Raw genomic sequence first — 13431 nt, forward strand, 5'->3', positions numbered from 1 at the left:
GGGGATTCTGGGACTGATACCTGGCAGTTTTAAGGGTCAGGGACCAGGTCTCTTACCTGAGGCATGGACCCCTCCCTCAGGCACTCACCCCACCACTGCTCTGCCAGCTCTTTGAACAGAGAGGTCCCGTCTTCAACACCTCTGGGCCCTAGGAGGTGCTCAGTGCCGGGGTTTGGAGCACATTAGAATGGGAGGTCTCCGCTGGGCCCATTCTCCCCTGAGCTCAGTCCTGCTGCGCAGGGACAATGCATGGCCTCAGCCAGTTTTTATGTATTTCAGTCACTTGGGGAGACTGTTGGAAAACATACGCGCCCCCTAGGGGGCAGCTTTCACTTGCCACCGCTAGGGGAGAAGGTGGCGCTAGAGAATCCTGCCCAGCAACTGGGAGCTGTGACCTCCACCTCACCCCGCCTGCCCGGGCCTCCAAAAACACTGGATCTGAAGCTACTGGGGTGGGGCCAGGCATCTGGTGGGCAACACGTTCCCCAGGTCATTCTGAGACTTTCATGGTTTGAGCGTACGTGTGGCAACACCTCTGTCAAAGCACCGCAGCTGGCAGCAGCTGGGAACGGGATCTCCTCGGTAGAGGGAAGATGGGGGAAGGGGTGGAAGAACGCTGTGCCACTAAGTTCTAGGGGTGAAATCCGCCAGAGGTCAGGAACCCCATCAGGCAGCGTGGGACTGAAAACGCCTTTTAGGTCAGAAGGCAAATCTCCCACCGACAACGTGGACTTCACCAGGGTATCTGCTTTCCCTCGCGTTGCTGCCCAGACCATGGCAGGAAGCTCCTGGAACATTTATTACCAGGAGTCACACCCGCAGCGTGTCGGGACAGCGCAGAACCTGCAGCGGCCCGTCCAGCCCGCGGGCTGGGTTATATCGAAGGCCACACCCTCAGAGTCTCCAATGTCCAGAAGCCAGTACATCTTTCATACAAAGCCCCGCGAAACAGTGAAGGTTTTGAACGGGCAAAATGAGACCCTTCTGACCTAAGGACATAGCTTCTCTTTACTTATTTAAATTTAAGGAAAATGAATGCAGCTGCATACCAGGGACTTGAAGTCAAAGAATGGAGGTGAACATACCAGGGACCTCCCAGAATCTCGAATTCTCTGAGTCTAGAAATTCTACTACCAAAGGCCTCTGGGCTGTGGGACGCTCCCAGTGCCAATGCTGATAATTTGGGTTTCTCCCGGGCTTCTCCCCAAAGACATTTCTAAAATATCTACATGGCTGTGTGGTCAGTCAGTTTCAGGCACGGGATAAGGGTGCAGCCCTCTGCCTCTCCCATAGGGGGCAGACCATCCCATTACTTGCTCCCCCTAGGGGGCAGCTTTCCCTGCCACCGCTAGGGGAGAAGGTGGCGCTAGAGCACCCTGCCCAGCAACTGGGACCTGTGACCTCCACCTCACCCCGCCTGTCCCAGGCTCCCGGGGTTAGGGTTGGGGTGGGGCACACCACGAGGAAGATGGGAGAAGGTTCTTCCACTCCGCTTTAAAGGAGAATCAAGCCAAGGAGGTGTTGAGCGTGACTAGACCTTGAGCAATTTTAAATATTCTGCTCCTAAATGCTGCCTCGTGCTCTCCACGAGGGATGATTTGCTATGAATTCCCCATAAAACATTCTTTTCAAGTTATCTCTATTAACGTGCACTGTGGACCTGACTGGAGCTTACGTTGCTATTTTTTAGAGAGCTCTCTGATGCAGTAATACAGTTGGATCTGTCCCTTCAGAGCCTGTGATCTGTGTGAAAAGATGGATCTCCCGGCACAAGTGCCACAGAAGTCACAGTCTAGGGTGGGGGAGGGGAGGGCAGGACGCTTTTTGCCTTATTCCAAGGCTGGCTGTTTTGCTAGCACTGAGGGAACTAACTCTAAAAATGAAATCAGGAAGTCATCTTTTACTTAAAAACAAGAGAAAACACAAACCTTTTCCCCCAAAAGCCCTATACAGATGCAAAGTGTGTTAAGGACACTGCTTCCAGCAGGATAAGGAATTAGAACAGCCAGAGCATATTCATTTGCTATAACAGTCTGAGACTCCATCCCCAGGGCCTGGAAATCTGCATTGTAATAGCCCGGGGAATCTCAGACTCTCCCTTTTCCCTTCCCCTCACTACCGACAAAAGAAACATCTGCTCTTCAGCCCACCAACCTCTATTCCTCCCACCTCGAATGCCCCCACCCCAGTATCAGTAAGGTCCTTAGGATCCATGTATCCAGCACGCAAGGTGCCCCTCCCAGGGTGTGTACCATGCATACTGTATGGCGATCCATACGTGATTAATGCTAACACTCCCTTCCCCAGCTCCCCCTCCCACAGTAAAACCACGAAGAGTTCTGTTGCCTGGACAGCTAAGACCACACCGTCCAGGCCTGGGGATGAGCAGAGGCACTGGGTTGAAAGAGCTAAAGGAAACTGAAGATCAAGAGAAAGCCACGGGGACAGGGAATAACAGGTAGTTCCACCCTAACCCCAAAGGCCTCTCTGGATCTTAACCATTTACAGTCTCATGAATTCAGTTCTTGGCACAGTTCACAGTAAGAGGCGCATACCTCTGAGGAGCTTAAAAAGCCTTTGAAAGTGATGCTGCCCCATTACCACATAAGAGGGGTGGGGCGGACTTAGACAAGGGGACGAACCTGGATATACTGTTCCGACTCAGAAAACTGAGCAGGTTTGGGCATCTAAAAGGAGTGCGAATCGAGGGAACTCAGTATAGATATAGTATATACCTACTGCATGCCATATTTCTGTTAATTCTCATCTATAAACCAAAGCATCCTTTCATTACCAAATGCATTCCTATTAAAACACCTGCTTAGAGCCGACTTAAAACACACACACACACACACACACACACACACACACACACTCCCTAGACTAAATTTAGGAAAATAAGGTTCAGCCCTGGCTGGTTTGGCTCGATGGATAGAGCGTCGGCCTGCGAACTGAGGGGTCCCGGGTTCGGTTCCGGCCAAGGGCACATGCCTGGGTTTTGGGCTCGGTCCCCAGTGGGGGCATGCAGGAGGCGGCCCATCGGTGATTCTCTCTCATCATTGATGTTTCTATCTCTCTCTCCCTCTCCCTTCCTCTCTAAAATCAATAAAATATATTTAAAAAGAAAAGAAGGTTCAGAAAAATTTTCCACAACTTTAAGCATTCAAGTGTGATTCATTCAAACCCTAGGCACACCTATCAGATCACAGAAAAAGAAAATCCAAAGTAATTCTCAGAAATATATATATAGGTTGTCAAAATGACATATACAACCATTTGTATTCAAGTCTGGCCCCAGACCTACATGTTCACCTGTTTGGATAGACGCGCCGGCTTGACTCAATTGGAAACAAGCACCACAAGGCAAAGAGCACCTTTCTGGAGGGGAGTGGGTGTGATAACCTCAGCATTTAGTCAATACTCACACGTGGAGGGATGGGCACCTGTGCACACGACGTCCCCACGCTCTGGACATGCAGGAGGCCACGTGAAGCCCTGATGGCAGCGGCAGCGATGACAGCGATCGCGGGCCTTGTGCCAGCCAGAGTGGGGACCATGGCTTCTGCCCTCGCCAAAAAACAGACCCAGCATCTAGGCACGGACCAATCAGGGATGTCCCCAGCACCCACAGCCAATGGAGATGCGCTGTGGCGGGCCAATGAGGTGCGGGCAGCGGAAGAAACAATGTAACTTGGGGGGTCTGAAGGCGCACAACAAGGCGGGGCTGGACTGACCTTCTCACCTTGCCAGGTGGTGACTTCTTTCCGAGAGGAGGCCGAATGGGACAGGAAATCGAAACCTATGTCACCTCAGGAACCGCTTATGGTCTGTATGTGCCCGCAGAGGACTCAATGGATGTTCCCCAATGGATGTTCCAGTCACCTGCCACTGAGCCCAGTTTCAGCAGCCCTCAAACGGGGCTATGCCACCTACCTTATAGGGTTATCCAGAAGCTTAGAGAAGACACCTTGAATTAAAGGCCTGGGCACAGGCTTTGGGTCTCAGGAGAAAAGAGGAAAACATGTGGATGTCATGGAAACTGAGAGATGCATAAACAACGATGGGACAGGGGAAGTATAAAAGGTGAAAGATTATGTGATCTGAAAAGAAATCAGAATATAATGATGTTTTAAATATGGGAAGAAGAAAAGGGAATGAATAGTAGTTAAACGGAAGAGACCTTTAAAAGCTGTCTCCCTTTGGGACAGTAGGAAGCAGGTATTCTTCCAGTTTAGGGGGAAAAAAAATCATTTCCCCTTCACTAGAGAATATACTCTTGTGTATGGGTGTCTTTTTGCTTGAAGCCCGGCACCCCTAAATATGTCATGATGGTGACCATCCCACTACATCATTTCACACGAGGGTAGCAGCCAGGCGAGGTGCCCCCATGCTGCTCTCTGACCTGGGGCAAGCTACTTCTCCCCAGGGCAGGGGTTAAGCAAAGGTCACAAGGTCTAGTCCAAGCAGTGTGCACTTGGGGGTGCATGCATTTGGATTCTTATCCAGGATCCACCTCGCAGTGACTTTAAGGACCATAAATGAGGCCACCCTACAGCATGCACATAGGGAGGGTACTTGGGATATGGGGGCACTCTTGACATTCAACTTCGGATTTGGGTGGAACATTAAATTGTGTTATGTTTAAACTAGAGGCCTGATGCACGAAATTTGTACAAGGGGCTCGGCCCTCACAGACCCAGCTTCATCCGGAAGGTCGTTCAGCTGTCCAGTCTAATTAGCGTGTTATGCTTTTTTTTATGTATAAATAAACTGTCACCTAGAAAGCATGTGGTAAGAGTCAGTTCTCCTCTCTTTTCAAGATAAATATAAAATTATTTCACTCCAAAATTCTGCCTAGCTCAAAGCCCTGACCATTCTGGCTCTCAGGCACCTTTTACCCAGGGTCTCTGTGCAGCCGTCTTGGAGAGCCTTATCTTTGTACCGAGAGGAAACACAGAAGTTCAGAAACAGTCCTGCCAGCCTTTCTTCAGGTCACCCTGCACCCCACTCCTCCTCCACCACCACCCCGTACACCTGGAGAGCAGATCTGCACTTAGAAAAAATTGCAGCCTTGGAGAGGGATGTTGCTAAGAGGCTTCCTTACCTACAGCAGCCTGATTTTTTTTTTATTGGAAATTCAGATCTTTTGTCTGGTTAAGTCAACCTTCCCCACAAGTTGGGGGCAGAAGGCTCTGCTCATGAACTTTCTGGTGACCTTGAGACCTCCTGATGACCTCTCACCAGCTTTGGATACAATCAGAGTTCTCCCTGGCAACAGCCACACACATGCCATCACCTTCTGACCCTGACTTCTCCCCACAGTAACATAGATCCTGCTCTGAAATAAACCCTCACAGTAACATAGATCCTATTCTGAAATACTTCCCACAGTAAACAGATCTGGTCCTAAAATACCTACCTACATTAGCATAGCTCATATCTGAAATACTCCCACACAACCCACCGTAACATGACCATGGGGCAGGTGAGTTTAGTTCTTACAAATAAGATAATTGGTCAATTCCTTGGTTAATATTCTTTATAACATTAATTTTAATTTCTCAAATGACACGTTCCCCTTGTAAACATGAAAACATTTGACCCCACACCTTTATAGAATTAACAACTGTCATTAGTTTGGTATGACTTCTTCCAGATTCTGTTAGACGTTTACATTCCTACAGGTGTTTTTCCTTAGAGTATAAGTTTTGTTTTGTGAATTTTTTGGAGGAAAGAAATCTACATAAGAGTATCACCTGTCAACTTTCTGTTTTCACTCAATAGTATGAGTTGGAGAATCATTTTATTTGTACATAGAAATCTACCCTATTTGTTTCCACTGCTGCACAATATTCCCTGTATTAGACAACTATAAGGGAATGGGAATTCATTTGAAAGTGAAGAAACCTTTTGCAAGGTATGTTAGTCAGGGTTCTCCAGAGAATCATTATTCTATATATATATATATATATATATATATATATATATATATATATATATATATATATATATTAAAGGCCCGGTGCACGAAATTGGTGCACAGCGGGGGGGGGGGGGTGGACCTGTCCCTCAGCCCAGCCTGTATCCTCTCCAATCTGGGATCCCTCTCACAATCCAGGACTGCTGGCTCCCAACCGCTCACCTGCCTGCCTGCCTGATTGCTGCTAATTGTTTCTGCCTGCCAGCCTGATCACCCCCTAACTGCTCCCCAGCCAGACTGATTACCCTTAACTGCCCTCCCCTGCTGGCCTTGTCGCCCCTAACTGCCCTCCCTTGCCAGTCTGGTCACCCCTAACTGCCCTCCCCTGCAGTCCTGGTCTCCCCCAACTGCCCTCCCCTGCAGGCCTGGCCCCCCCACAACTGCCCTCCCCTGCAGGGCTGGTCCCCCACAACTGCCCTCCCCTGCAGGCCTGGGTCCCCCCCAACTGTCCTCCCCTGCCGGCCTGGTCGCCCCCAACTCCCCTCCTCTGCCAGCCTAGTCACCCCTAACTGTCCTCCCCTGCCAGCCATCTTGTGTGGCCATCTTGTGTCCACATCTTGTGTGTTGGAGTGATGGTCAATTTGCATATTACCTCTTTATTATATAGGATACTAGAGGCCCGGTGCATGACATTTGTGCTTGGGAGTGGGGGGGGGGGGGGCCCTCAGCCTGGCCTGCACCCTTTTGCAGTCCAGGAGCCCTCGGAGGATGCCCAACTGCCGGCTTAGGCCTGCTTCCTGCTCGGACATACTTATGGCTGCCGTGGAGGCAGGAGAGTCTCCCACCACCACCACTGTGCTCACCAGCCATCATCCCAGCTTCTGGCTGAGCGGTGCTCCCCCAGTGGGAGCGCACTGACCACCAGCCACCAGGGGGCAGCTCCTGCATTGAGTGTCTGCCCCTTGGTGGTCAGTGCACATCATAGCAACCGGTTGTTCCACTGTTCAGTCGATTTGCATATTACCCTCACACACACACACACACACACACACACACACACACACACACATATATATATATACATATATATATATATATATATATATAGAGAGAGAGAGAGAGAGAGAGAGAGAGAGAGAGAGAGAGAGATTGAAGCTAGGCCAGCTATTGCAGAAGGTGGAAGCGTGATTGCACAGGGCAAGGTGTTGTTTTTAAGGAAGTGTGTCAACAGAGATGGAATTCCCCCATGCTGTCCTCCACTTGATGCTTTCAGAGGCAATGTTACTTTTTAAGCTCGGAGACTTGAATTGTTCCCGCAGTGAAAGTGAATGAGTCTATAGACTCATCAACAGATGGATTCCTACTGCTGGCAGTCTAAGCCCATTCTTGGCAGTTTTCTGGCCTGGACAAATGGGGACTCTGCTGACTCTAACCTGAGCTACTCCCTAAGGGATGTGGTCGCAGTGGTCAGAGAGAAGGTGGTTCACTGTCAATCTCTGAGACCTAAGATCTCTAAACAGACAGACCAAGGTTCCCAGTAGGTGTCTTACACCAGCATGAGGCCTGTGGACTGACTGTAAGAGCTCGAGGGACCTCAGGTTTCTTCTGACCCAAGGCCTCTCCCTTGCAGATGAGGAAGCTGTGAAACAGAGAAATGATGCAACTTGATAATCAGAGTTCAGGTGTGAGGTCCTGCATTTGGATTCCAAAACTGAATTGGATAAGCTCATGATTGGGAATTCCTAATTTAGCAGCAGTCCTTATTTAAAAGTTTTGGGGTTAGTTGACAAAATCTTTGTGTGAGTTGGCACTGACATATGGTTGTTTTGACAAATGAATATGCTATGTTTAAATATATTCATTATACTTATAAAATAAAATGAATATGTGTTCATAGTACAAATTTGAAAACTATTAAAAAGTACAAAGACAAAGTCAGAAATCACCCATAAAATCTAACACGACTACCTAAAGGCAATAATTGTAAATATTTTGTGTGTATGTGTATTTCAAAAATATTATATAAAGCTATCATATTGCATCTACAATTCTGTGTCAGACTTCTTAAAATTAAACTTTATACTTTGAGATAATTGTAGATTCACATGCAGTTGTAAGAAATGATACAGAGATTCCATGTACACTTTACCAAGTTTCCCACAATGTTAACATCTTGCAAAATGATAGTACAATATTACAATCAGAATATTGACACTTATAATCTACCAATACATTTAAATTTCCCTGTTTTACTTTTACACGTGTGTGTGTGTTTAGTTCTCTACAATTTTATCACATGTTGTAGGTTTACCCATCCACACCACAGTCAAGTTGCTAAATAGTTCTATTACCACAAAGAGCCCTCTCTTTGCCCTTTTATAATCACACCCTCTTCCTCTCATATGCCCCCACCTATCCTTGATCCCTGATCGCCACTAATCTGGTCTCCACTTTATCTAAATGTTATCATTTCAAAATGTAATATAAATGGAATCACACCTTTTGTTCTGTATATAACCTTTGGGATTGGCTTCCCCCCTTCCCCCCACTCAGCATAATTTCCTTGAGACTTATGTGCATGTCTCACTAATTCATTTCTCTTTATTGCTGGGTAGTATTTCATGGTATAGATGGACCAGTTTGTTTGGCCAGAGGAGGTGAGGTAGGATGGCCATGCTCTGGGTCACAGTATTGCCTATCGGCCCTGTTTATTTCAGTTTCTACCAAAATGACTTGAAGGACATTTGAGAGGTTTCCAGTTTTTTTACTATTAGGAATTAAGCTGCTTTGAACATTTGTGTACAACTTTGTATGTGAAGATAAGTTTTCATTTCTCTGGGATAAGTGCCCAAGAGTATAATTACTGAATCACATGTTTAATTTATAAGAAACTGCCAGATTTTTTTCCTGGATTGTTAATCTTACATTTTTAACACACAGTGTGACTATTTCTCTAAGTAGTTAAATAGTCTTTGAAAAATACATGATTTTAAACCACTACATAAGATTGCATGGGATGGCTGTAGCATAATTTATTCAAGCTTTCCTCTAATGTTGAACATTTTGGTTGTTTCAGATTTCTTTTTCCCTGTAGACACTTTAGGGTCCCTTAGGGAAATCTAACTCACAACATTCCTGTAGAAGGAGGTTTTGCTACTTATTGGGGCCTCCCAAGTTCATTTTTGAAGATCTGAGATTCCAGTCAAAGTAGAATATGTTTTGGTCCTTTCATTTGTCAGAGGCAACTGTGCTTTCCTGCCCTGGCGGACAAGGAAGGGTGTCTGGGTGGAGAGAAGTAATGCAGCAGAGAGGAACAAGTCTCTACCTTGTCTTGCTGTGGCTTGCTCGATGTTATCTTTTCTGGTTTCTCTAATGCAATCAGAGCCCCCTTGGAGCTGAATTTCCATGTAGTTGGGTTGGAGGGTCTGGGCAGAGTGATAGTAATGATTCTGAGTTGAGCTTTGACAAATACAGAAAGCTATACCATTAGAGGGAAGGGGAAGGGAACAAGCATTGAGTTTTACTGGTGGGCTATCCACTGTGCTAAGCATTTTACATTAACTTATTACATTTTCATTACTATTCTGCAAGGTAGACATGGACACTATTTTGTAGATGAGGAAATTAAGGGTGAAAGATTGGCTATTTCCCTGGTTACAAATAGATATATGTATATATACCTTGTAAAAATTTCAAGCAAATAAACAAAAAAAGGAAGTGATAGTTCCTTATAATCTCACCTTTTAGAGAAAAAAAGGGTTACTGTATAATCTTCCTTAACTTTAAAAATGTATACACAAACAAATACACACACACTCTGTGTTTTATTTTTTACAAGAAACTGGAACCATATTATATATACTGGCCTGAAACTTGCCTTTTTTCTCCTAACAGTGTATCTTGGTTATCTTGTTTTGTAATTGATTAGTCTTATTTATGAAAGCAGGGTTTTGGGGGGAGTTAGAACTCTCTAATGACACACTTGGTTGTGTGACTTCCTACAAGTCACTTTACCTCTTGGGACTCCAGATTCCCCCATTGACAAAATGGGAGTAGGGCATAGAGGATTCCGTGATGTAATGCCAATGAGCAGGGTACCTCAGGCCCCTGCCCTCCTCGTGACTATCTGGGATGTTCTCTAAGGTCCAGCCCTACTTGACTTGGATGGCAGCAGCCACTTTCAATAACTCAGATGACAAAGCCGCCGCCAGCGGTGCCAGGAGACTCTGGAGAGCATTGCGTGTTCCAGCTGCTCCTCAGGGAGGGTGGTGATGACGGGACAGCTGGGCGGGGCTGGGGCGGGGCTAGGGCGGGACCACAGACGTGCGGCGCGCAGTGCGTGCGGGCTGGTAGGCCGGCCGCGGCGTGACTGGCACCCGCGCCTGGCCACGCCCCGTGCTGCCGAGGCCCCGCCCCTTCGTCCCTCGGGTGCCGCGGCCCCTGGCTAACGGCGCTCGCGCAGCGATGGCGGAGGCCGTGGAGCGCACAGACGAGCTGGTCCGTGAGTACCTGCTCTTCCGCGGTTTCACGTACACACTGCGGCAGCTGGAGGCCGAGATCAAGGCGGACAAGGAGAAGGGGTTCCGGGTGAGAGGCCGGCGGGCGCGGGCAGAGGCGGGCTGAGGCGGCCCTGAGGGAGCCTGGAGCGGGCTCTTCCCCAGCCCTGCCCTCTGAGGCGGGAGCGGCGCTGTCCCCGCGCCGGGGGGCCTTCCACTTCTGCGCGTCTGCCCTCGCTTGACTGATGAGGAACTGGGGCCCCGAGAGGGGACGTGACTTGCCTGAAGTTGCCCGGCGAGCCAGGAGGAGCCTCGCGGAGGCTGGAGCCCAGGTGCCCTGGCTCCCGCGTCAGGGCTCCGTCCTGCACCCCAGCCTTCCAGCAGGTGCTGGCAGACCTTGGCCGGGATGGCCACGAGGCTTTCGGGGCTCAGGCTGGGTCGATGCTTGGATTTGGGCAACGCAATGCTCTGTAGTTAGCTTCCGATGGCCCTGGGAGCACAGGGGTCTGCAGCCCAAAATGTGAGCTGAGCGTGCAAGCATGTGCGGTGTTTGTTGAAAAGGGCCTTGCCAGCGGCTCCTCGGCAGTTTTGCTTCAGCAGTTGAGGAAGACCTCATTGCACAGTTTATACGTTATGTGTCCCCTGCTAAGACATGATTTTCCGTTGAGAAGTTCTCAGAATTTATACGTGTCTGTTTGCTGACTTCAATGAATGTTGACAGGTGAATTGACAGAGGCGGTGAGCTAGCAGCAGGAGTTGGAGGGGAGCTGGGAGACCTGGGTTCTTGTCTTGCCAGAATTACCGGCTCCTTAGTGGCAAAAGCAAAGCATCTCAGTTCTCCAGGCCTCAGTGTCCTGATCTGTAAAATGGGGGCGTTGGATTGGAAACCTTTCCAGATTGTATGCTAGTGTGGTTGCTCCTCCCAAGGAGGCGACTTCTTTAGCCGACACTCTGAGCAGCTGCAAGGGCTTTGGGATGCTTGGATGACTTGAAGGAGTCAGCCACTGCAGCTCACCAAGAGCCTTGAAATTCTGGAATAGTGGCGCGGGGAGGAGGACCGTGGAGATTCTCATGCTCTCTCTTGCCCAAGACCCGGACCCAGTATCTCCTGCTTCCTGAGTCAGCGTTTTTAACACCCGAAATTTCCACACCTGTTAGAAGGTCAAACCAGATATCTAATATCAGACAATAACTTAAGAGCTATTACTTTAGTAAGTTTTTAAAGTTCTCTAGATCGCTAACTTGAATTTTTATCTAACACCCAGAAGCCACAGCAAGAGGAAAAAGCTGTATTAACTCCGTGGAATGAGGGGAGAATTCCCTTCTGTCCTTCACCCGCTTCTCTCACTAGGTGGACAAGATTGTGGACCAGTTGCAGCAGTTAATGCAGGTGTATGACTTGGCTGCCCTGCGGGATTATTGGAGCTACCTGGAGCGGCGACTCTTCAGCCGCTTGGAGGATATATACAGACCCACCATCAACAAACTGAAAACCAGCCTGTTCCGCTTTTATCTTGTCTACACAATTCAGGTGATTGTTGATTCAGGGATTCCTTGGTGGAAAGAGTTATCTGATCCAGAAATAGATTTTCTTTTCACTTCTAGAGAGGACTCTTTGTGTTACTCTGGGAAAGGGTGAAACAGTCGCAGTGCAAGTTATTTTTGACTGTTTTCCTAAACTCCTCCCCCCCTAACCCCCGCCCCTTTCTCATCTGCAGATCACATGACTTGTCTTCCTCATTTCAATTTCTCCTCTTGTTTTAAGCATGCAAGCCTGGCTGGTGGTTTTTTTTAATATATTTTTATTGATTTCAGTGAGGAAGGGAGAGGGAGAGATAGAAACATCAATGATGAGAGAGAATTGTTGATCAGCTGCCTCCTGCACGCCCCTTACTGGGGATCGAGTCTGCAACCCAGGCATGTGCCCCGACTGGGAATTGAACCATGACCTCCTGGTTCATAGGTTGACAATCAACCATTGAGCCACACTGGCCAGCCTGGCTGGTGTTTTAAAGAATATAAGTAGCTGGGTTAAAATTTGCATAATAAAGATTATAGCTGACCTGGGGGAATAATTAGATTGTTTGAAAATCAACTAGGAATTAATTTTTAGGATGGCAATTATCATCAGGACTTCAGTTTAAACCAACTTCTTTGAAATTAACAAGGAACTTGAGAAATGAGTGATGATTTCCTTTATTTTATGGAGTTTGTAGATTATGTTTGGCCACTTACCCAGCAAGCTGATAGTCAAAGGCAATGATGAAGAATCTTACCTCTGGACTTCTGTCTCTTCCCCCTCCTTGCTGTCTCCTCTGTGTCTTGGCAGACAAACAGAAATGACAAGGCTCAGGAGTTTTTTGCAAAGCAGGCCACGGAGCTCCAGAACCAGGCGGAGTGGAAGGATTGGTTTGTCCTGCCCTTCCTGCCATCTCCAGACACCAACCCCACCTTTGCTACCTACTTTTCTCGTCAGTGGGCGGACACCTTCATTGTGTCCCTGCACAACTTCCTGAGCGTCCTGTTTCAGTGCATGCATATCCTTTCAGCTGCTGGGGCTGTGGGCCTACCTTGATGCATCCAGACAATGTGATCAGTGGCTGCTGCCCTGATGCAATCAGTTCTTCCACAAAATGCCCAAGGATCATTGTCATGTGTCATGTGAGGCGGCTGGACAGATTGTGGTTATTTTTGTCAGTAGGCCAGGGAATCGTAAGTCTTAGTTCTGACACTGCTGCTGAAGTAATAGTTGCCATGGGGGACTGTAGCAGTGTTGGGGTGCCAGTGCAGGGCTCTGAGAGGAGCCCTCAAATAGGTTATTTGAGCCTTCACAGATACAGGGGTTGGTAGGCAGCTGCTGCTTGGTGACACCAGCCACCCTCGAGAGCACCGTCTCTGAGCCCCCTCCCCCCACCAGGATAGTATCACCTGCCTTTGTTGGGATTAGGTAGCAGATGAGAACAGTTCTTGGGCTGGAACTTCCTCCCTAGATTAGTGTTTGGGTCGCTTTCTCTG

The 13431-nt window shown here is 48.1% G+C and overlaps 1 protein-coding gene across 1 annotated transcript in view; it reads left to right on the forward strand.

The window, feature by feature from the left end:
• Positions 1–10344: 10344 nt before the first annotated feature.
• WDR91 (WD repeat domain 91) overlaps positions 10345–13431 on the forward strand; it is a 28684-nt gene continuing 25597 nt past the window's right edge. The window contains exons 1-3 of the mRNA XM_054726292.1: positions 10345–10507; positions 11768–11947; positions 12746–12952. Coding sequence (XP_054582267.1) covers positions 10385–10507; positions 11768–11947; positions 12746–12952 — 510 coding nt within the window. The 5' untranslated portion in view covers positions 10345–10384. The remainder of the gene's footprint in view (positions 10508–11767; positions 11948–12745; positions 12953–13431) is intronic.

The sequence above is a fragment of the Eptesicus fuscus genome, chromosome 14 (assembly GCF_027574615.1).
Source record: "Eptesicus fuscus isolate TK198812 chromosome 14, DD_ASM_mEF_20220401, whole genome shotgun sequence".
Lineage (NCBI taxonomy): Eukaryota > Metazoa > Chordata > Mammalia > Chiroptera > Vespertilionidae > Eptesicus > Eptesicus fuscus.